At 34.6% G+C, this 23,132-nt stretch overlaps 10 protein-coding genes across 10 annotated transcripts; 2 read left to right on the forward strand and 8 right to left on the reverse strand.

Moving 5' to 3' along the window:
- Positions 1–476: 476 nt before the first annotated feature.
- On the reverse strand, positions 477–1,522 carry RO3G_00017 (uncharacterized protein; the record flags this gene model as incomplete). The annotated part of the gene is made up of 2 exons (XM_067654608.1): positions 477–1,033; positions 1,189–1,522. The coding sequence occupies 2 exons, from the start codon at positions 1,520–1,522 to the stop codon at positions 477–479; spliced, it is 891 nt and encodes a 296-aa protein (XP_067510709.1).
- A 1,817-nt stretch (positions 1,523–3,339) lies between these two features.
- RO3G_00018 (uncharacterized protein) lies at positions 3,340–3,803 on the reverse strand (the record flags this gene model as incomplete). The annotated part of the gene is made up of 4 exons (XM_067654609.1): positions 3,340–3,399; positions 3,451–3,562; positions 3,621–3,647; positions 3,778–3,803. 4 exons carry the CDS (start codon positions 3,801–3,803, stop codon positions 3,340–3,342), a joined length of 225 nt encoding a protein of 74 aa, XP_067510710.1.
- Positions 3,804–6,194: 2,391 nt separating this feature from the next.
- Positions 6,195–7,930, reverse strand: RO3G_00019 (uncharacterized protein; the record flags this gene model as incomplete). The annotated part of the gene is made up of 7 exons (XM_067654610.1): positions 6,195–6,293; positions 6,350–6,611; positions 6,661–6,971; positions 7,030–7,396; positions 7,452–7,578; positions 7,628–7,747; positions 7,801–7,930. The coding sequence occupies 7 exons, from the start codon at positions 7,928–7,930 to the stop codon at positions 6,195–6,197; spliced, it is 1,416 nt and encodes a 471-aa protein (XP_067510711.1).
- Positions 7,931–9,679: 1,749 nt separating this feature from the next.
- On the forward strand, positions 9,680–10,472 carry RO3G_00020 (uncharacterized protein; the record flags this gene model as incomplete). The annotated part of the gene is made up of 7 exons (XM_067654611.1): positions 9,680–9,685; positions 9,742–9,806; positions 9,859–9,925; positions 9,984–10,112; positions 10,144–10,176; positions 10,294–10,344; positions 10,401–10,472. 7 exons carry the CDS (start codon positions 9,680–9,682, stop codon positions 10,470–10,472), a joined length of 423 nt encoding a protein of 140 aa, XP_067510712.1.
- A 1,040-nt stretch (positions 10,473–11,512) lies between these two features.
- RO3G_00021 (uncharacterized protein) lies at positions 11,513–12,284 on the forward strand (the record flags this gene model as incomplete). The annotated part of the gene is made up of 4 exons (XM_067654612.1): positions 11,513–11,534; positions 11,595–11,686; positions 11,757–12,008; positions 12,060–12,284. The coding sequence occupies 4 exons, from the start codon at positions 11,513–11,515 to the stop codon at positions 12,282–12,284; spliced, it is 591 nt and encodes a 196-aa protein (XP_067510713.1).
- An 84-nt stretch (positions 12,285–12,368) lies between these two features.
- RO3G_00022 (glutathione-disulfide reductase) lies at positions 12,369–13,837 on the reverse strand (the record flags this gene model as incomplete). The annotated part of the gene is made up of 2 exons (XM_067654613.1): positions 12,369–12,784; positions 12,847–13,837. The coding sequence occupies 2 exons, from the start codon at positions 13,835–13,837 to the stop codon at positions 12,369–12,371; spliced, it is 1,407 nt and encodes a 468-aa protein (XP_067510714.1).
- Positions 13,838–16,020: 2,183 nt separating this feature from the next.
- Positions 16,021–17,193, reverse strand: RO3G_00023 (uncharacterized protein; the record flags this gene model as incomplete). The annotated part of the gene is made up of 2 exons (XM_067654614.1): positions 16,021–16,109; positions 16,218–17,193. The coding sequence occupies 2 exons, from the start codon at positions 17,191–17,193 to the stop codon at positions 16,021–16,023; spliced, it is 1,065 nt and encodes a 354-aa protein (XP_067510715.1).
- Positions 17,194–17,683: 490 nt separating this feature from the next.
- Positions 17,684–19,170, reverse strand: RO3G_00024 (uncharacterized protein; the record flags this gene model as incomplete). Its single annotated transcript, XM_067654615.1, has 7 exons — positions 17,684–17,809; positions 17,863–17,974; positions 18,033–18,376; positions 18,428–18,545; positions 18,595–18,811; positions 18,863–18,934; positions 19,047–19,170. 7 exons carry the CDS (start codon positions 19,168–19,170, stop codon positions 17,684–17,686), a joined length of 1,113 nt encoding a protein of 370 aa, XP_067510716.1.
- Positions 19,171–19,587: 417 nt separating this feature from the next.
- Positions 19,588–20,699, reverse strand: RO3G_00025 (uncharacterized protein; the record flags this gene model as incomplete). The annotated part of the gene is made up of 2 exons (XM_067654616.1): positions 19,588–20,387; positions 20,519–20,699. 2 exons carry the CDS (start codon positions 20,697–20,699, stop codon positions 19,588–19,590), a joined length of 981 nt encoding a protein of 326 aa, XP_067510717.1.
- Positions 20,700–21,191: 492 nt separating this feature from the next.
- RO3G_00026 (uncharacterized protein) lies at positions 21,192–21,813 on the reverse strand (the record flags this gene model as incomplete). Its single annotated transcript, XM_067654617.1, has 3 exons — positions 21,192–21,242; positions 21,554–21,693; positions 21,759–21,813. 3 exons carry the CDS (start codon positions 21,811–21,813, stop codon positions 21,192–21,194), a joined length of 246 nt encoding a protein of 81 aa, XP_067510718.1.
- Positions 21,814–23,132: the final 1,319 nt, after the last annotated feature.

Raw genomic sequence — 23,132 nt, forward strand, 5'->3', positions numbered from 1 at the left:
ATTTAAGAAACACGCTTTAAATAAGAGAAAAAGGCTTCCACTCGTTTTTATGGAACTCTCAATCCTGTAAAGGAATAAAATCGTGCTATACATTGTTTATTTTTTTTTATATTTTGTTTTATTTCAGTGAAAATACTTTAATTTTCTACAGTGGTTGTGCTTTTCGTAAAAAGTATTTGCCATGGTTTCAAAATAAAAATATAACAAAAGTATCATAACTTGTGACATTTCTTTTACTTCAAAAGGACAAAACTTGTAGACATAAAGGGACAAATAGATTTTTTTGAGATAATTTTTTTAAACATAATCTTTTATTTAAGGTCCAATTGAGCGCAGAAATAATATAATAAACATCCTCCCGGGCCAGATCAATACTTTAGGATGTTCATGCTTAGAAGAAAACCTCTTTTGGGAGCAAGGGTAAAAAACATGAAAGGGGAGGAATGAGTGGAGTTATCAAAGAAAAGCTAAAGGAATTAACTTAACCATATAAGAGGCTTTTGACCATAGGGGTGTTTGGCCGGGATCAATTTGCCATGGTGTAGCTGATCTAATTCATGCAGTATGGAGCATATGATTGGCCATAGCTGATACCAGGTGAGAGCAGAACATGGGGGAATCGAAGGACGTAGAGAAAGCATGCTTAAAAGAAATGACAGTGGATCCTGGACAGCTTCGGGCATAAACAAGTGTTGATGCATATCAAGGCAGCTGATAGCATGATTCTTAGAAAGCTGTTGCATAGGGTGTTTTGGACATGGTCTTGGCTTGCCACCAGGGATCCAGCCTGGTCTCCAGCGTATACAGTGGCTACACTCTGACTTAGACATGGGTAACCAGAGTATAGGGTCCATGGAGATCGATTGACGGCAGTGAGAAAGCTGCTTGGAGATTCGGCATTGTTGACAGATCTCTAGGTTCTGTTGCAGAAATCGTCGTTTAGCAGCCTTGAATGAACGGGTATCAGGTTCGTCAGTAGTAGATAGCGCCGTTTTCCAAAGCGAAGTCCGAGAGAGAAGGTACCATTGATGCCCTCGTTACACTAAATATAAGGTAGTAAGCGGTGAAGCAATGCATCTTCAGGCAAATATAGAGAACGAAAGAGGAACTGCGCTTGTAGTATATTGACTCGTTCTGACATGAGGGGCAACTTGGACATGTGAAGCATAACCTTAGTGGACGCTTTACCTCGAGCACCGTAGATTTTCCTGATGCAGTTATTCCGGGCTTCCTCCAGAGCGTGAAATCGATGGACCGTGAAACGATTGATAGCTAAGCCGTACTCAAGCTGAGGCCGAACGATGTGAGCGTAGAATCTAGTGCAGAGAAGCTTGGAAAAACCGGAAGGATTTACACCAATGGATGACAGCGTGTTCATCGTTGCAAGAGCCTTGTGGATATTGCGTTGAATTAGTTCCACTGAATCAACATAGCCATCCGGTTTGAAGTCATAGATTTTTGGAAAAGTGACATTTATTTTTTGGTTACGGACATTCAATTTTCTCAAAGTGACAAAATTCATCGTTCTCACTGTATCTAAATTGCGTCATATTGCTGTACTATTTAAGCGATTTCCCTGCTTAATTTCATGGACCATGCAATTCTTTTTTTGTTTCAATAACAAATAACATTCGAGACTTTCTTATTTAATTCATAATCCATTAATAATCAAAAAGAAAAATAAAAAAAAAGGGATACTTTCTCTCTTTTATTAATATTATTATTATTACTACTACGCGCTACTCGAATTTTATAACCGAGACAAAAAAAATTTGTTTCTCTTTCTTTTTCCACTAAAAAGAAAAAAAAAGAAAGAAAAAAAAAGAAAGGATTTACCTTATTGTAAAGGTTTTTATTTTATTTTTTCTTTCTTTCTTTTTTTCTTGTTTTCTTTTACAAATTTGGTGCATGACAAAAGATGCAAGCTTAAAACTCAATAGTATACCATGTCTTGAACGAACGTTATCCTATTTAAATCAATCAGAACTTGTCAAAACTTCTCTCGTTTGTAAAAGTTGGCAATTCATATCCGCTTCAAGACTTTGGTCAAACTTTAAATTTGTTAGAGAAAAAGATTTTGAAAGAATATTTCATATTTTGTCTAAACGAAATACAACCCTGCGATATGGTGAACTCATCACTTCTCTCGAACTCGTCCATTCGGATAGAGAGTTTCATGTTACTTCAAGTACTATTTATTTAATAACCAATCTATGTCCCAACCTATTATCCATCTCAATCAAATTCCATCTCACCCGTCCTGTTGCACCTCCCGTACCAAATCATTTAATAAACAAACAGCAACAACACCAACAATCACAAGCAAGGTTAAGACCTCCCTTACCTTTTTCTCGCTTACCAAATCAAACAATAGAATCATCATTCAATGGACAGCCACCTGCAACCCCAACTGTACCACCAACGCCACTACCACCAAAGTATACGCATTCATTACCTTTGGCTCATTTTGCTTACAATTGCTTAAAGCTAAAATCCATTCAACTCGATACGTATTCACCCAAAACAGATGATTCAGTGTATGAAATGGCAAAATACATGACTTCGGGCACTTTAGAATCTATAAAACTCAACAATTGCTCAAGCATACAAAGTTCAACACTCTGTAAATTGGCCATCACGAATCCACAACTGCGGTCGATAGAAATTACTGGTAATACGCCCGTGACAGACTCGAGCTTAGCTACCATCGCTGATCGATGTGGAAACTCACTTGAATATCTCTCGATTGGTAATGCGTATCAGTTGACAGATAAATCAATACACTACGTTGCCTCAAGATGCAAGCGAATTCAGCATATTTGTATATTCAATAACCATACAGAAAAGATTTCTGAAGATACCCTCACAGCTATCATAACCCACTGTTCAACCCTAAAAACCATCAGTTTGAGTGACTCGAGATGCTTGGGATCCACTTTTTTTAATTCAGTCGTCCAGCGTGTAAATATAGAAATTGAAAATATTAATCGACATCAAGCAACATCAGAGTCTGGTTTACAGAGGTTATGTTTAGGTGGAGTCAAAAGAGACATGATATCAAGTCATTATATTAAACAGTTAATTGATACAAGTGCTAGCAAACATGATGCTATTCAGGATGAAGGTGATGATAATGATGATCAATTTATACCAACAAACAATACAACCATTATTCCTAATAATAATTACAATATTCAACAACAATCAAAATTCTTACCAAAAAGCACAATTATTCGTGGAAATACAATTTGGTGGCAAAGACGTCGATTAATACTATCTACTTGAAAATGGGGAGTTTTTTTTTTTTCTTTAATAAACTTTAGAAAAAAAAAACAATTTTTAAACTTCAAAGTTGGAAGGGTTAGTGCCTTCTTCTCTTTGACTGTCCCACTTTGAGATCTATAACAATCATTTAATTTCTTTTTTCTTTTTAGTATTCTATTTTTATACCCATTCATTAGGACATAAGGCATGGTAAGCCTTAAAGAATTGCTTACAAGGAGCAAAATCTTCGCCACGAGCACCAATACACTTATAATAATCAACATAGTTTTGCCAGCAGCTATTTAATTTAACAAGTTAAACAAGAATTGAATACGCATTAGTTCAAGAAGAATTACTTTTTTGATTGATTGGTGTTGGGGAAGCTGTTTACATATTAGTTAATAAAAAAATTATTCAAATTAATAAAATGTACCGAGCATCGAAGCCAGCTAAAGAGAAATAAATTAGTAATCAACGTAAGCACTTCATTTCTTGTTCATACCAGTGACTAACTTTGGTGATTCTGCAACGTCAGACATTATTAATGAAACAAAAAGATAAAGAGTGCGATAGCATGTTCATGACAAATTCTATGCGCACCAGGGGGTGAACTTAGGACTGTTTGTGGACGATGACGTAAGTTTAAAAGTAGGAACTTCCAAATTTGTGAGCGTAGTAAATAGCCAGATGATTGTGTATTCTACACATTTTGTACATATCTGGGAACGTGTGACAATTTAGGTTGCATATTGTAGTTGATATCAATTAATACAAAAGAATGAAATAAATGCTTCCTGCTATGGTATTGGATATTTACAAAAGTTGTCAAAGTTTAAAGCTCAGATAGTCGTTATTCAAATCAATGCCAATGAATGATTTAAATTTCCAAACCATTACATTCAGACATGGATACTATTCAAGAATTTACAAACATCCTTATTCTTAAATATCATCGTTTACGACAATACTAATACATTTTTTTTCGAAACCTATTTGCGCATTTCATTAAAAATTAAGTACAGGAACGAACTACGGATTTTTTGCTACCTAATTGTGGTTTTGCCATAGTTAGATAACAATTTCGTCAAACAGATTTCATTTAATCACCTAAAATTTTTGAGCTCTTTTCAATCAGTATTACAATTTTTTTTTGTGTCGTTCATCTCTTTGTTTCTTTATCTGTTCATTTTACATTCAAACAACAAGATCAGAGTAGGGAATTCTTTACACTCTGACGTTCTTTCCTCTATCCTTCAATCATTACTAATTTTATTTCTTTCACTCTAGACGAGCTACTTTAATATAGCTTCTGAAGCAATGACGCATTAAAACAAAATGAATTTGAGAAACAAATAATAGCAATGCATTTGCATGATCAGGAACAGATTTTTATATCATTTTTATCTGTCCTCGATTTGCAGCCACAATTAGTTAAAGTATCTTAGAAGGGACTAAGTAGAACCTTTATGGAAAGGGTACCAATTTAGATACTGTGATATTAATAAAGAATATACTCTATAAATCTTTATGAATCTTGCAGTCTTTTTCTTTAACGAGAGGTCACAAATATCTAAAGCCTTTGTAATGCTGGCAAATGGCTTTCCATCTAACCAAAGCAAGCAAGACCCTCGTGAAGAAAAGGATCATCACATGACTATTGAGGCCAATTACTGGGTCCTTTGAATATTTATGGCCGCTTATATGAGCTTGACTGATAACCCTACACTGTATGTTTAAATAAATCTAAAATTCAAAGTCCAGCTAAAAAGAAGGGAATCTTTTCTATCCTCAAACCACCGAGAAAACCGTTTGGGTTGCCTCTCTTGCTTACAGATATTAGATTATTGATGACTAGATGGGAATTTTATTCTTTGACGCGTCCAAAATCAATGTTTGGGCATGCATGAAGCCAAATACTATTAGAGTTTGGAATCTCATCACTGCCTCATTATGTAATTCTAGCCGTAATCAAGGTGGAGAAAGCGCTGTGATATGGGCTTGCATGACTTCTTATGGATTTTGGTATATTTTTTAGGTATACGACGATAAAATGACTGCATTAGATTATATTCATATCTAAAAACTATTGTACATAACCTTGATTACTGCCGCTTAGGGTGTGGTGATTTATTTTTCAGCATAATAACAACCCAAAGCATGTTAACAAGGTAGCAACAACCTATCCCAAAAAGGAAGCAAAAGATTTAGTGCTGCCTTTACCCTACCCATCGCCTGACATGAACCCAATTGGCCATATGTGGAAAGGTTTGAAATTAAAATTAGTTGTGTATGAACAAAGGGCAAGAGGACTCATGGACTATGGGCAAGGATTAAAGTTGAGTAAAAGCATTTGATAGGGTGGATTGTTGTAAGCATATGGATCGTCTGTCTACTAGAGTTCAAGCTGTAATAAAAGCTCAGGATGGAAATACAATGTAGCAATGTTTATTTTGCCTAAAACCGTTTTAATTTTTGAAATGATCCATCATTAAGATGTAATCCTTAGAGTGAGATACGACCTTTAAAAACCTTAATCCTAAAGAAGTTTTACATTCTTTGTACTCTAACTTTTGATCCAGCCTGGATGAAACAATGTCTTGCAGATACCGTTATCTGTTGTGAAGAAGATAGTATCCTAGAGTTTGAGCAAAATGCTTTGTATCTAAATTTATTTTTAAAGTCACTGATTTGCAATATCTGAAGAACTTCAGGCGTATTTTGCTTCGTTATGAATGTAACTTTGGCTAACTACTCTTTTGATTATTTATGAGCAATGAATACAACGAAAGGGCTGTCCTCATTGATTGTTTGACATGCTTTGATTTTGAAACACGAATACAACAGTGTGTAGTAATATTGTAATCCCATGAAAAATAAGAGAGTGTATTTTGTAAATGCTGATATTTAATATAAAATGAGAATGAAAATAATTAATCTTTATAAATTCCTTCTTCTTCGTCCCTTTTAATTTTTTCTGTATCAACAACATAGGTGTCTTTGAATGCCCATACTTGACCACTGGAGAATAACTATAAAGATATGTGAACAAAATGCTTATATGCTATATACATGTTAATTTGTTTACCTCATTGATTTCTTCAAGAGATCTTCCTCTTGTTTCTGGCAAAAAAATATAGGCAAATGAGCCCATGATAACAGCCATAGCACCAAAGAAGAAGTAAGTACCATAAGTGATTTCTGCCAACATAATTGGTGTCACTTTAGCAATAGTAGCATTCATAGCCCAGTTAAAGGCTGTGGTAAGAGAGAGAGACATGGCACGAATACGTGTGGGATAAATCTCTGAACAGACAATCCAAACGATAGGTCCCCAAGAGCATTCATAACTAAAAAGCATTAATAAAACATTAAAGTGAATAGCAACGTTATGCTTACCCAATAGCGAAAATGTAAATGCAGACCATGGCAACATAACCTTTTGCGCCAACTGCTGCACCTTCAGAGCCCAATTGACCATTTGTATCATTTTCAAGTCCAATAAGCATACCACCAAGAACAAAGAAAGCTACCATCATGATGGCTGAGCCTAGCATTAAAGTGTGACGACGACCAAGTCGGTTATCAACAAAGAAGAAAGTGATAAAGACAAAGCCCACTTTAACTGCACCATAAACGCCGGTGGCCAGGATATCGGTATCATTGCCACTAAGGCCAATGGAATTGAAGATGTCAGGAGCGTAATAGTTCTATACAGAAAGAAAAATTAATTTTGCTTGTCTTTTGTAGCGCTTCTTATGTATTTACAATAGCGTTACTGCCAGTCCATTGTTGAAATATTTGAAGCATAATACCAATGAATAATCTGTGAAGGTTTTCACGTTCAAACATCTCAGTCCATTTACCAGAGGTGGCTTCTCTGTCTGCTTCTGCTGCAGCTTCAATTTCTCGAAGTTCCTCAACAATATCAGGATGATCTTCAGGCAAGTCTCTTAATTTACATAAGTTTTTTAAAACTTGTTCTGTACGTCCATGTGCTGCAAGCCATCTCAAAGACTCGGGTAAAAAGATCATACCAATACATAAGATTCCTCCTGGGGCGATTTGTATACCAAGGGGAACTCTCCATTGGGTATTACCTGTGGGTATATTACGTAGACAGCCATAATCAATCCTATTATCATGCAATCAGTAAAAAGATTGGAATGTTATTATGTTTAGAGATTTACCAATAAGACATCATGATACCAAGAACAATAAGGAACTGCCATAGTGTACCTAATCTTCCTCTTAATTTACGCGGAGCAATTTCAGCAACATACATAGGGACCAGCATAGAGCATGCACCAATGCCCACTTTGAAAAGCATTAGTCATCGTACATATTATTAGCTTATTCAACTTACTTCCACCAAAGAAACGACCAGCTAACATTGTCGGAAGGTTTTGTGCTGCTACTTGAAGTACTGAGCCAACAATAAAGATGATTGAGCTTAAAACAATTGTCCATTTACGTCCAAAAGGATCTATAAAGGCATGAGCAATTTGAATTAATTAAATGAATGGTTTTTATTTTTACCTGCAAGGAAATTGACTAATAAGGCACCTACACAGCAACCTGCTTGCAGTAGTGATACGACATCACCTTTGATCCTGGCTATATCCGCCGCATCACCTTCAATTCCGAAATAAGATGGAAAGGTCGGCATGGTTAATACACCGGATATGACACCTGAATGATAGTAATAAAAAAGGCATAAATTAGGATATTTTGCTTATATAGAATATATCCTTTTAAGTATAAAATATACCAGTGTCATAACCGAATAGGAAACCACCAATGCATGATATTGTTGTGGCAATTAATGATAGATGCTTCATTGTTTGTTATATATACGTTATTTATAAAAGAAAAGAAGAAGAAAAAATATACAAAGGTTCTTTTCCTTTTCCTTAATGATTAATGGAAAGAGAAAGAGAGAGAAGGTTGATTTCTGTACACTAATTTCATTTCATTAAGCAAGACTTTATATACTTGATGGGTGTACAATTTAAAGTAGTATAAACTTTAAGTCATATGAAACCGCACATTTTCATGATTTTTTTTCAACGAAAAATTCTCCTTCAACACAAAATAATCCTCCGTAATGACAGCGAATTAAATTTTGGGGACACATACATCTACATAGTAAAGAAAGATGTCATTCTTACAAGACATTAACTTTTATTCCACAGAGTATTTATTTACGTAACTTTTCGACTGTGGACAGTGCATTTTGTTACTTGGCTAAAACAAAAAAAAATCGTTTACTAGTCTAAACCAAATCCCAATTACCAAGTAGGTAACATTTTTACCCCATAGTCCCACCTTCCTGGTTTTCATAGTTCGTATAACAATAATCTACTTTCCTGTTTTCCCACAGTATAAATAATCAAGAATACCGAAAGAGGGACAAAACTTTATTTATGAATGCTTAATCTATCTCATATGTACCTGATAGTCTACAAACATACAGTTTCTTTCACGTCGTTTACAGTCAAAATGTGACAAATTAATAGAAAACAGCATTTTTTTCCCTTTTAACATAAGTACAGAATGCAAGCTTTGTAAAACAAATGCATAATCCATCTATGTACCACTCCATCACTTAATTCCCCACATTTTCCCGCTTTCAGTAAAATTTGGAATAGAATAGAGCATAAAGACCTCTCACATGTTTATTTCCTTTTAATTGCCAATCAATTTTCAAAAGTAATAAAGCAAGGTGATGTCTTGGTATCTTTTTTATTCTTAATTGACTTCCATAATAAATTGTGCAAGATGTACCAATAATATGCAGTTACTTTATTAGTGAAAACACAACTCCACACCCGGAGCTTTTCTTTTAGGATATGTCCTAAAAGTAAAAAACTAGCAGGCGTGATAAGCAATGACAGAAAATGGGTTCATTCCGATCTCAAAAGAGGAAGCCGCTTTGTGTTTGTGAACCTACATCATGGCTGATCTTGATGTGTAATACACGGAAAATAAATAAATGGTTCAAATGTTCCTCCAAAGGCTATTGCAACCTATGAAAAGGGTACATTGAATTTCTCTATATAAGGTTAATAACAAAAATCAAAACATCTGAATAATAAAAAGTCAGTGGCGCTCTATTGCTCACAGTTCAAATAGGGTACAGCTTTTTTTTTGGACTTTTTATCGCAATAACAGCTACGTATGATATAAAAGCCTTGATGTGTATATAATCTAAGATGCTGTATGAATAATCAAGTCCTATTGCTTACTTATGAGGCATCTTCTGCTTGTAAGACTTAATTATTTGCATTAAATCTTTTCTACTCCACCAACCCTTTTTGACTTACCGTCGGGAATTGAAGTTTGTCATTACGGCATTATTTTTCGTATTGAACGGAGATTTCGTTTTTTATTCCCAAGATAAAGAAAAACAAAACAGATGAATGTAAGTTGCGGATTACTAGCAATGTGAGTTATCTGTTTAGTGAAGAGTCAATATAGAACCAAATACACCTTAGCCCATTACAACAACGTATGTTTTTAGCAAAGGACACAAGAAAACTCAGGTAAATAATAAAACAAACTCAACACACACATATTGTAATAAGTAAAAGTTAGTTTTCAACAAATTGGTGAGGCTATTGGATGTGATGAAGTTTTCGCAGCAGCTATTTTTTATGGACAGGTAAATACTGGATGTGTATAACCATTTTAGTTATCAAATTCATGACGCGTAAATATAGGCCAAGCCTACGGATGAGCAAATTCGTAACTTATCAGCTGTACTTAATGTACCTACACAACACTTGGCTGAAGAGCTTGGAAGCCATTATTATCCTACAAGAGGAGGGCAAGTTTTGATAAATAGCAAAGTGAGGACATTTATTTAACAAGTGATAATAGGATTATCTCTATGCCCCCAACAGACCCAACATTGTATAGACTTTTTGAAATGATTCAAGTCTATGGGTATCCTCTTAAAGCTGTTATACATGAAAAGGTTTTCTATTATCACTCACAAATATTCATACCTTAACCCAATTATTTTTGTAGTTTGGCGATGGTATTATGTCTGCTATTGATTTCAAAGCTCATGTCGATAGGGTAAAATCGTTACTGGTTAAGGGAAATTTGCATTCTGATCTCGTATGACTTTTTAGGTAGAGGATCCTGAAGGCGATCGTGTGAAAATAACTTTGGATGGTAAATTTTTACCATACAAACATTGGTAACCAAAGCGAAAACCTAGTGTTTTTTCAGGAAATGCGCTCTGAAGATTTAATATAGCAAATAAAGATGGTGTATATAAAATGAATTAGTACCAGTAACAGCTTACTCCATATCCAATGTTGGTAAAAATTAGCTTATCATTGAAGGAGCAATGATTTATGTATATTTAGAAAAGAGCATTGTTATATATAATTATCTTTATACCCGTCGTCTTTACATAATGTCCAAAAGTTGCGGCTTCACAGAGTTATACTCTACTAAACTAAGCAAGGTTTTAAACCCTATCAATCAGATAATAATCTTTTTTTAAATTTTTTTCTAATTAATGGGAAACGAAGCTCATAAAGAAGTTTTGCTTATTGTGCGTTAAAATATTTAAGTGATTTTATGTGTCCATAAATAATGACGGTCAGAAAATTTAGTAAGAACAGCTTATATCTTTAAAAGAGATATGATTATTTCTTCACCTTTTTTTATTTAAGGTATTAGTGAAAGAAATGTGTAGGACACTATCAAGAGGAGATTAGAAATACACTGCACATACACAAAATGCATCCTTTGTCTATTGCTACGGTTGTCTGATGTTCACTTGGATTTTTAAGTAGTTCTTTTAAAGAAAAGTTACTGATTAATGTCCAGCCATTTTTTCTGTCAACTTAATGACTACATGATGATCAGATTCACCGGCATAATGTATTGTTGCAGGAACATAAAATATAGAAGCCATGAAAGCAACTTAACAATATGCTAGGTAGTTTCAATCATATTTGCTGATAGTATGTTTTTTTTCCTTAAGAATCATTTAAGCTGACAAGCTAAAGTAGAAGAAAATTTATGAGACATTTTTCTAGTAATATGTAAATAAAGGAAAGCCATGGTTTCGAGTTGGGTTGAGCACTTGCAAACGGACGAAATAGGAAAATGATTCTCCTGTGACTTTTGGACAACCTCTGGTTTTTTATTGGCTAAAGTTTGAGGGGAACTATTGCAATTGACACGTCGTTTCGTGTATTTTTTTTTAATAAACTTCATTTTTTAAAACATGTCAGAGACTGTTACGAAAGGTTCGACATAGTTAACGGCGAAATATACAATTAGATGAATACTCATAATTTAGTAAACAGACTCAAGCAGCGAAAACTTGCCCCCAGTAGAACTTGCAAACAAGTATGATGCAACACAACTTAAAAATGCTGTAGATGATGAAATAGCTAGAGTAAATTTGCTTTAATCTATTATTTTGCTACACAATTAATCAATTTTTCCTTTCTTTTTTTCTATTCAAGTACTATGGCAAAGAGCAAAAGTTTGTTCAGTCACATGTTCATACAGACATGAAGTTGTTTTTAGGTTATGTTTCCTGCATCATTGCTGGAGGCTCATTTTATTATGAATATACAACGGGCTTTCGCGAATCTATCAATGTAACTACAATTAGTGTCATTGTATTTTGGATTCTTCAATCCATAGCCTTTGCATATTCACACTTTATTGAAAAAAATGAAATCTTTATGGGCACTCAATATAGTCATGGAAGGGTAAATAATATAAACAGTTGAGTACAATTGTCTTACGAATTGATTTTATAGCCCTCTGCAACATTAAGAATTTCTGGAAAGATGGAGAAATATACCTCCAAATACCCATTGACCCTCACTTATTCCGACAAACTCACCAATAAGTCAGCTACTACAAAGATTGAGCCTAACGTTGCTACTTGGTTTACTACCAAAGGAACCTTGGTCCACGATGTTATTGACAATGATCTTAAATCTTATGTTACTACTCTTCAGCAACAATTACATCAAGAATAATATTCTTTTTTATGTAAAACAAATAAAAATAACATACGTGTGAGAAATGAAGTGCTAATTGTGAGTGAAAAAGCTGTACTTTGTTTAACGCAAAGTGACCAATTCTTCAGCCGCGGTAGGATGAATAGCAACGCAGTTATCGAAATCTGATTTCGTTGCGCCCATACGTATGGCAACACCAAATCCCTGAAGGATTTCATCACTACTTTGGCCAAAAAGATGAAGACCAACCACTTTCTCTTCTTTTCCTGCCGTAATCAATTTGTAGGCTGTGGATTCTTTTTCATCAAGGATACCAAAGTACAAATTGGTGAATTTGGCGTTATAGACCTTAACATCATCAAACTTTTCTCTTGCCTCGTCTTCGGTATAGCCGATTGCACCGCATGTGGGATGTGCAAAAACGACGCTAGGAATATTAATATAATCAAGCTTAGATTCCTTGAATTTCGGTCCTCCAAATAGCCTATCCGAAAGTTTGCGTGCAGCTGCAATTGCAACTTTATAAAGAAGTGAATCATAAGTTTTCTTTGTAGTATTGATGCAGTTTGCGCTTACTTACCTGGAGTTAATTGAGCTTTTCCTATAACATCTCCCAAAGCATAGATACCCTTCACATTTGTGTTTTGATAATCATCAACAACAATCTGTTGTTTATCATCCAACTTAACACCTGCAGCTTCCAAATTCATTCCATCAACATTTGCACCACGACCAATAGCCCAAAGCACTGTATCTGCCTCTAGTTCTCCTTGATTTCCTTCCGCTTCATATTGAACAACAATGCCTGCATCCGATTTCTTCAAACCTTTGACAGAAGAATCAAAGACAAAATTGATACCCACAGCCTGCATTTGAGCGAGCAAATTGTCCTTGATGACTGAGTCAAATTTTCGAAGAATCTGTTTACTCCTAGAAAAAACCGTGACAGCTGAACCAAGTGCGTGAAAGACACCAGAGAGTTCGATAGAGATATATCCTGTACCGACAACAGCGACGCGCTTTGGCTGATGCTCAAGGTCAAAAAAGCCATTGGATGTAATACCCAGTTCAGCACCGGGAACCTTGGGAATAATCGAGTGGCTGCCAGAGGCAATTAATATGTGCTTACCTTGAACTTCAAAGGATTTAGATTCTTTATCAGCAGGCTTGATACTTAGTGTGTTTGAGTTGACAAAACTAGCGAAACCTTGAATATATTCTACCTTGTCCTTCTTTAGGTTCGTGTCATAGATTCCATTTAAACGTTGAATATAAGCATCACGTTTCTTTTTAAGCACTGACCAGTTAAACTTGACCTCACCGGGGATTTCATAACCATAGCCTTTGGCTTGATGAATGGTCTCAAAGAGAGAGGCAGTATTCCACATGATCTTTTTGGGAACACAACCCACATTGACACAAGTGCCACCTAATACAGGATAACATTCTACCAATGCAACACTTGCTCCATGCACACCAGCAGCTCTTCTAGCAGCGGATATTCCCCCTGAGCCACCTCCAATTACAATCAGATCATATAGTTTCTTGGAAGCGCGAATATTTGGAGGCATAGACAAAGTATTATAAATAAGATTTAATCTTTCTACAGTTGTAATGGTAAAAAATAAAAATTAAAAAAAATGAAAAGGGAAAATTAAGTAGTTGAGTTTTTTTAGTATGAGTTATGCATTACATAATAGAAAGATAAATTGGAATCATTGGTTAAAAGATTCAAATGAGGAGGGGTTTTTAACTAGGGTATATATATAGTTGTGATATGGAAAAGGAGTAGCATTTATTCACTTTATTCGATTAAAGATGACGATGTTGTCTACTCAGTACAACCATCACACAAGAAGAAAGAGGAGAAATGATTAGAGGCAAATACCAAATCCTGAAAAGAAAACCTAAATTGCTATCTGTCCTTTTTCATTACTATATTAGCTAAAGGTTACATTAAAGAGAGATTTTTATGGGATACAGCGCTCATGATGCCAGTTTATGGTTTTCTTGAAATAAATTGGGAGATTTCAAATTCAAAAAGGTCTCTGCCAAAGTCATGTGTTGTTTTTCACTCTTTTGTGCTGTCTTCCGGTGCTACCTTAAAAAAGCTCGTATTATCCATTCAGCAAAACATTTGTCAAAAATGGCACAGGTTGCCCAAAACTCCACTGTGACAAATATTGCCTATTCCAGTAGAAGAATTTAACCCCAAGATTTTAACATGCTGCGTCCCATTATTTCAGTGGATTCTATATTATGACTGCCTATAACCAAAGTTGAACCTAATCGATGTATACAGTAGCAATTTAAATGGTATTCGGTGAAAAAGTGAGGCCCTGGCCTGACCATTCAACTCATCCCCTCACAAAAAAGCATGTAGCTCACTGCCTCAACATATATAACCAACTTTAAATACCTAATAGTATAGAGGATTCCTTGTTATATCTTTTGAGTTGTTTGTCAACAAGGATTTATCATACAGTTCAATATTGGAAGAATATGAAATAAATCTTTGAAGATAACTAAGGATTATGATGTACACTAAATCCAAAGAAAAAGGTGAAATTAATAGAATCGCTCATGAGTACATGCGCATATCACCTGTACCACTTTTTGCCAGCAGCACTTACTAGTTGACCAGAATTAGCTTGGAGATAAAATTCAAACGCCAATTATCCTTTATTAGCGAAGGAAGAGGGTAATTTTATCTTTAAACAAAACCATATACTTTAACTGGGTAGAGCAGTCCTATAGTGCTCTTCTTGCGTGGTCTCACAGCAAAATGCACTCTCTGCGACCTCCAACCTTGACCTTCTTAATTTTTTTGGTGTATAAGGGGTTTAATTCTAATGCCGCCTCTAGACGGGCAGTGTTACAAATTAAATAGAAATTACAACAAAAAACAGCTATCAAAGTGCTGGGTTGCGATATTTCTGCATTTTCTGATGACGGAAATTTCCATGGTGGATCCGTTTAAGTAAGGCTGTAGCTCTTGCTGCCTTTTCATTTGGCCACAAAGGTGAGTTTTAAAAGTATATCTTCAGTGTAGTCTCCATAAACTCAAAAAGCGACAAGCAATTGCATAAAAGAGATCAAATTTCCAATACGAAAGTGCTTTAGTAGCTGTTTGGAATGGTCAATATATTTAATCAAAAGATAGCAATGAAGGTTGATCAAGGAATCAGTGCGCCAATGTAGCCCACGTAAGCCGCTTGACTGAACAAGGCAACAAGAAGCGTTCAGCTGTTTCGATTGTACCACACAGCATGCATCCTTCATCTGTGATATATTTAAGCATGATTTTATGCGGACGAGAGCGTTTAGAAACTTTGAATGATAAAGCCATCATAGGCGTTCGGCCAAGGAGAGTTTGTATTTATTTAAATGCTTTCTTACAATATACGTCTAAAGGCGGCACTAAAATAAAATCCTCATAAAAAAAAAGAAAACAGATTGAATAAAAGCCATCTATCCGCAGCAATAGCCTCAGCTGCAAAAGTATTGAATAATGTCACATTACGAGAATGTCTCAAGTTGTCAATTTCGCTTAATTAATAATGAATGAATGTATTATATAATGCGACTAAATCACGATGCTTCACCGTGAACTAGGAGACAACATAGAATAGAGCAGCTTTATTATTATGATTTTTAAATTAAATATGATAATAACGAAAGAAAAGTAAATTATAAGTGTGAGGGTATATTGGAGTAATGGCTGTTTTTATACAGACCTAATACATGCATTTGTTTAAGAACTGTAAATTTTTTGTTTGCCTGTTACGGGCATTCTACAAATAGCACATTCTGACAACCTTAAGGAACACATAGAACAATAAGCTACAAATTAAATTAGTAAAGAATAGTATGAATGATAAATGTGAAATATACCAAAGTGAAAACAAGGTATCAGTGCGTATTCAACTGTTCTACTAAAGCATACTTTACACTTTTCAAGCCCATCTTCTTGTGGATCTTGTTCAGGCAAAGCACTGATCTTGGCCAATAATTCTTCCTTTTCTGCTATCATTTCCACCACATCTACTTCAATACTACTCAATCTTTCCTGGGTATTCAATCTTAATATCATCTCCTCCTCTCTTTCACTTTTGTATCTGTATGCAAGCTTCTGATAGACCTCTGCTTCAATCTTTGCCTTTTGACAAACAGATCGAATCTCTTCAGATTCACGTTGATATCTATCTTTTGATGCCTGCAATATTTCGATTTGACGCTTTAGACAATGAACTACATTTTCTTGTTCTTCATCTATCACAAGATTTGTGGGTGTTGTCGATCCAACTGAACTAACATTGCTTTTTGAAACAGCTGATGATTTCTTTGCAATAACTGAGGTGGGTACAAGAAGAGATCTATATCTAGGTGAACAACTTCCAGAGGTTGAGTTGGATGAACTTGGTTCGAGTGGTATATCGTTCTCTAACTTAAGTGATCCAAATTGCGTGGCGAAGTCTTGCTGTTGAGTATGACCCAAGGGAGTTGAAAGAGCTGATAAGAGATCATGTTTATGAGATTCAGAAACAACTGATTTTTGGTGAGACCTGATCAGGGCTAATTTATCTTGTTTCGCATTCGTATAATTGTCTGAATTTACATCACGATGAAGACGCTGTTTGGGTCTTGGAAAAGCCACTTCGTTAGCACGAAGAATCCAACTGCATTTAGGTCTTACGCCTTCAATATCACAGTTTTGACAAGTGAATTCAATAACTTTCAACTTATTCAGTGAGGAAGCTGTTTTATTGTCTCTGATAATTACTGGTCTGTTGCAAAAGCAGAGTGGTACTGAAGGTGGCTTCATTGGGTAATCGTTTGTGATGTAAAAGATTGTACAAAATGTAAAGTTGAACAAAGGACATGCTCTCAGCTCCAAGTAATCGGTGTTGAGATGACCTTCTTGCATTAAGCGATTTCGAAGTTTGTTCCAAGCAAGCTCATGTACATGAAAACCACAAATGTACTTAGTCTTTATATTGTTGTCATTAGGCTCTACTTGGTAGTTGCCGCATTCAAGGACTGGTCCATACTCGAGTGTATAAGTGCGATGCGCTGGTTTGTTACAAAAGCATAAAACGAGACAGGGAAGTATTCTTTCAAGCTGTTCCTTGGTTGGTTTGTAAAATTTCCTTTCAGATAAAGATCGTATGTTGGAATCACTGTGCTCTTCAGCCCAATTTCGCCAAGCATTTGATGTTGAATCCGCTCCAGGGCTTGAAGACTGTTGTCTTCTTGTGTCTTGTTTATTATTATGATTATTCATCACTGAAAAGACTTAAAAAAGAAAAAAAAACTTTTTTTTTTTTTTTTTTCCCTTTTTTCTTATTTTATTGCTTTATTTTTGAAAGACATGGAGGATTAAAGCTCCATTTTTAAATTAATCAAAAATTTGTAAACTATTTTCTAATGCTTCTTGGCGACTCACGTTGGCTATAGTAAGAGTCAATTTCATATTGTAATTCTTTAATTCTGTCGCTTTGAATCTCTAATTCTTTATGAAGTCTATCTCTTTCAGCCAAGAGCTACAAATAAATAAATAAATATACTTAATAGTCATCATCAAATTATGACTCACTTGTTGTTCCCATTGACGGAACCTTGATTCTTCGGCCTTTACCTTCTCAGTAAAGTCCTTTCGCAATTGTTCTTCTTCTTCAGCAAATTTAGCATTTTCGTCCTTCTCAGTTCTATTATTTATAAATAAGAATTTATGATACATATACGTATATATTTGTATACGTTTACCTTGGATCACCAAACTTTCTAGTTTCCATTTGAATTTGACGATAATTTTCATAGTGAGTTTCTTCTGTGGTAGTAATCAAGTCTAGCATGTGAGTACGAATCAATAAACTACGTAACTTTTTGAAATCACAGTGGTCATCGTTCTCTACTTCAGCTACACCCCAAGAGTATTCTCTTCCCTTCACTTTACGACCATCAGGCGTCATGACATCTTGAGTTGAACCAATGATAGCAAAGGGCATAGCTGCCATGATGTTCATATTACGCTTAGTTGTAGCTTCATCATCGCTTTCAATAGGAGATGAATAACATTGAATATTCTGAGCTGCAATGACATCCAAGATCTATTAGAAAGGAGATAAGTTAAGGAGTTTACGAAAAGGAGTTTTTTTTACATTTTGTTTGAATTTAGCCAAGTCTGAAGGTGTAAGTGTGTCTGCTTTAGCAATCACTGGAATCAAATTAACACGAGAACCCAATCTTTTCATGACTTCAACGTCTAAAGGAGACAAACTTAAACCACCACATTAGTTTTACTAGCATGGTTTCTGGTTAAACTTACGTGTGTCCAGTGGGTTTCACAAAATATAAGCAAACATGAACACGCATATCAACCACACCTTTACGGCATGGTTGTTGCTCTTGTCTCATATAATTTTCATGTTGGTCATCAATAAAATCAACAATAGGGATCCAACCATGTCTGTTATTAACATAGTCACCAAAACCAGGTGTATCAATGATAGTCAACTTGACTTTAAACATCTTTTCTTCCAATTCTACATTTTCACATTAGACTCTGTTATCACTGTCATGGATATTTAGTTTACCAGCTCTTGTGATTTGAATTTGAACAGTCTTTGAAGGAGGCTTAATGCGTCTCTTGTTTAAATTCTTGTGCTCTTTGATGGTCGTTGTAAATAATGTGTTTACAAAAGTAGTTTTGCCCAATCCACTTTCGCCTTGTTTACAAATCAATTTATATATTCATTAATATAAAATAGTTTCTCTTACCACAAACCATTAATGTGAAATTGGCACCATTCTTTGCGACAATTTTATGTCTTTGATTAGGCAAATTGGCAATACCTGTTCCAGGTGCAGTAATAGGTTCTGGTAAAGACACGACTGCTTCCATTTAAAATAATAATTATAAAAAACAAAAGGCAAAATATGTTGTATTTTTGAAATAAATAATTTAAGGGAGAAATAGAGAGAAAAGGGATAAGTGAGGGGGATAAAAAAGCGTGAAAGGGGAGATTACATATCAAGGGGGTGAAGCTTAATAAACGTTCTTTAACCAAAAATATTTTAATTCTAAATAACAATAATAATAATACATTTATTGCTGTTGGTTAATAACAGCATAATAATTTTCAGAATTTCTTTTCAATATTTCATGAACTGGTCCTAATAAACGTGTAAAGGCCTTTTTGTTTAATGTAGCGCATTTTAATCTTCCTTTTGCAATAGCTGTAGCTGCTCTTGGTTTATCATTTAATAATGCAAGCTCTACTCCGAATAATCAACACCTTTTTCAGATAGAAGTGCTATTTTACTTACCGCCAAAGTAAGATCCTCTTCCAAATTGATTCACTTCCTGTTGATTACCATTTTCATCTGTCTTATAAAACACAGCTGTACCTGACTCAATCAAATAGAACTGCTTTCCTATATCTCCTTGCTTCATGATTTGTGCTTTATCATCAAAGTAAACAGACTCCAATGCATCTGCGATTTTGTGTCTTTCATAAGACTCTAATGATTTAAGCAAAGGTACCTCAGCCAAAAACGATTCATACATTTTTCTTTTCAGGGACGTATTTTCCATCAAAATTGTTCTGAAAGTAACACGATCCAGAGCCCATACTTTAGCATCTGAAGTCGCAGTGATTGTGGCTGCACGTGGAGCATTATACATTAAGCCCAACTCGCCAAAACTGCCACCCGTTTCGTACGAGGTGACCTTATTTGTCTGCCCATCCTTGGTAATAAAACAATCAAAGGTGCCAGAATCCACTACATAAAAATAATCACCCACAGCACCCTGTTCAATGATGTCTTTGCCTTGTTCTACCTCCATCTCTATCATAGCATTCACAACATCTTGATGATGTTCTTCATCTAAGTTTTTAAACAAGAAATTGTTTCCTACGCTGTTTCGGATACGCTCCATCTCAGACTCTGTCTTGGGAATGACTTTCTTCACAAATTTGTTACCAGCAGGTGCCATAGATTCGGCACTAACGGATGTACGTCGACCACGATTATTATAATTAGGTGCTGGCATAAATAAGGGTTCAGTGGAGAAATTGTCTTCTAATTCTCCATCGATACTAGTTGTGGTTGTAGTGACTGTAAAGCTACTGTAAGTTCTGTCTCTTGTAGGATAATCATCTGTATCAGCCAATGGATGTCTCTCCGTTTCTTCTATTATATAACGGAGATCAATTATATGATTGTTTATCGTTTTATTATGACTTTACCCAAGAAATGATTTTGGGGTTGACGTAAATACATGTATCTTTGTTCTTCTAATTTTCGACTAAAGAAATTTGCACAATATTGAAGCACGTCTTCAGGTTGATCTTTACAATATACTTCATGTAACTCTGTTAACAGCTGCGTGTATTCGTCTGTTGCATAACCAAATTGAAATGGTTCCATTCTATTTAGTGTTAATATAGCTTTTATCTATAACAAAAAGACTTACTTTTTTTTATTAATCGATATTAAAAAAGAAAAAAAAGAGAAATAAAAATTAAAAAAGACGTTCCTATTAAGCTGTATTACATGAGTTCTCGTGCTCACTTTTTTAACCTTTTTCTTACTTTATTTGGTAACTCTAAATATGGTTGAATGAGAAAGACAGCATTTCCTTGAGCAAAGTGCAGTCTCAGACTACAGTCTTAAGTAAGTTAGGGCGGAGTGAGATTAGTGCTTCTTTTCTCTTTTTAGGAATTTTGAAATTCCGTATTTGGAAATTTACTGAAAATAGGATCTCAACTCGTATTTTGACAAAAGCTAAAGATTTGATACATGTATTACATATGAAAGACATGGCCTTTAGTAATTTATTATGATTTAATGTATGTTATAATACAATCATTTTATAAATGTGAATGAATTGACCTATTATTAACAATTTAAAGCCTTTGTTTATTTTAAAAACTTCTGATTTGTTTTGTATCCTTTCAAGTAAAATATATGCTATGTAAATATAAGCAAAAGGGGCTATTTTTTTTTTTTTTTTTTTTTTTTTTTTTTTTTTTTGCAAAGCGCGTATTTATGTACAACACAGTGTTCACTTAACTTAATGCTTTACACGGTGATAAAAGCTTCATCAAAACAATTCGATCAGTTTTAGAGAGTCGGTTGACTTTATTGTAAATGATATTTCGTTTGCTGAGGAATATTGGTTCTACCATATCTTTCCCCTAAAAAGTATGAAAGCTTCTTTAAACTTTTGAGCAGTTAAAATTCTCTCCTGATTCAACTGTATACTCTTTCTAAAAACTTACACTCCTAATAGTACGGCTGAAGTGATGTGAAGGAGCAAAACTATTAGAAGGGGCAAAACTATTAGAAGGAGCAGTGTTAGTAATCACATAAATAATAGAATGAGAGGAAGCTTTTTCCATCCGATTGCAACTGTTGAACCCTTGATAAAACAAAAATTAATAACAAACTCCTTTGCTTTGATTCTTGCCTTGAAACATGTAACACCTCCTTTTTGAAGACACGAGATCATGGCTCCGAGAGTATATGGATATTTTGACATAATTGTTTTAATTTAAAAACTGGCATATGTAAAAGCGTTCTTTCTTGCTATTGATTGGTATAGTTGATTCTTGAAATGGAAAAAAAAAGGAAAAAGAAAAAACAGCTCAGTATAACAAAGACTATGGTTGTTGTCACTGAATATATATTTTTTGTGAGATTCAATGAAAATAACTCTATTAAAACAAAAGACCTATTTGAATCGACAATTGCAAGTTTATAAATAAGGATAAAAAAACTAAAAAACATATGTATGATATATTAAAATCAGGCAATCTTTTTATTGTTATTGTTCTAAACATATACGTACTTTCATTTTTTCTTTCGGTTATCTAATATTAAAATACTTTATGGCCATATCAAGCAAAATATTAGCAGTAACTTAAGAGCAGTTGATATTACGTGCATACTCCACTTAAGCTTAGGCATCTAGCTTATTATACATGATCTGCACTTTTATCATGTGAAATAAGTGAAAGCTAATACTGACATTTTTTATCAACACCATATTCGAGACTAACAGTTCCTAGCACCTGAATGCCTGAAAAATTAGAATTGGTTTGTGCTCTGATTGGCAGACAGATACGACTAATATAGAATATGTTACACAACATCTGGAGTAAGCTTTTATCCAAAAAAAGAAACCTATTTGCTTACATGTTTGAATATAAATTGGTCAAAAAAGCATTGGTCACTTTGTTGAGATGTTCTTGGTCATGTATATTTAGTTAGACATAATGTACGTATAGATATTGATATAAAGGGCGATTATTTTACCAATTGTCAAACTGATTTACGAAACACTGAACAAAATCACGAAGAAAATATTCTATCATATAAAAAACAGAAAGACTTCCTGCGGTCTTTGTCTGCGTAAACGTTGTACTACATAGTCCTTTCTTAGGAGAAACTTTCCTCATTACAACTTCATCGTAATAAACAACTGATCCAAGTCCAACTGGTTGATTTTTTGATGTACTTTCGTAAAACAGTTAAGCATTTCAACCTGAATGACGCTTTCGTCGAACAAAAAGAATACATATGCGCATGATTGGTAGTATTTCTCCATTTTCTCATCCAAAACTAAGGTATTTTCGTCAATCATATTCATTAATAAGAAACACTTTATGTTCATCATTTAATATTGGTGGTGAGCTGTGTTGAATTAGATTTGAGCTCAAAATTTATACTAACGAGAAGAATTATCGTCTTTTTCATTTCAAATTCATCATTTTAGATGCAAGACAATACGTATATCCGAGGGCTACAAGACCTACAAATATACAAAAAAAAACGAAAAATAATGCTTAGATGCTGTTT

Source organism: Rhizopus delemar, genomic scaffold (genome assembly GCF_000149305.1).
Source record: "Rhizopus delemar RA 99-880 supercont3.1 genomic scaffold, whole genome shotgun sequence".
Taxonomy (NCBI): Eukaryota; Fungi; Mucoromycota; class Mucoromycetes; order Mucorales; family Rhizopodaceae; genus Rhizopus; species Rhizopus delemar.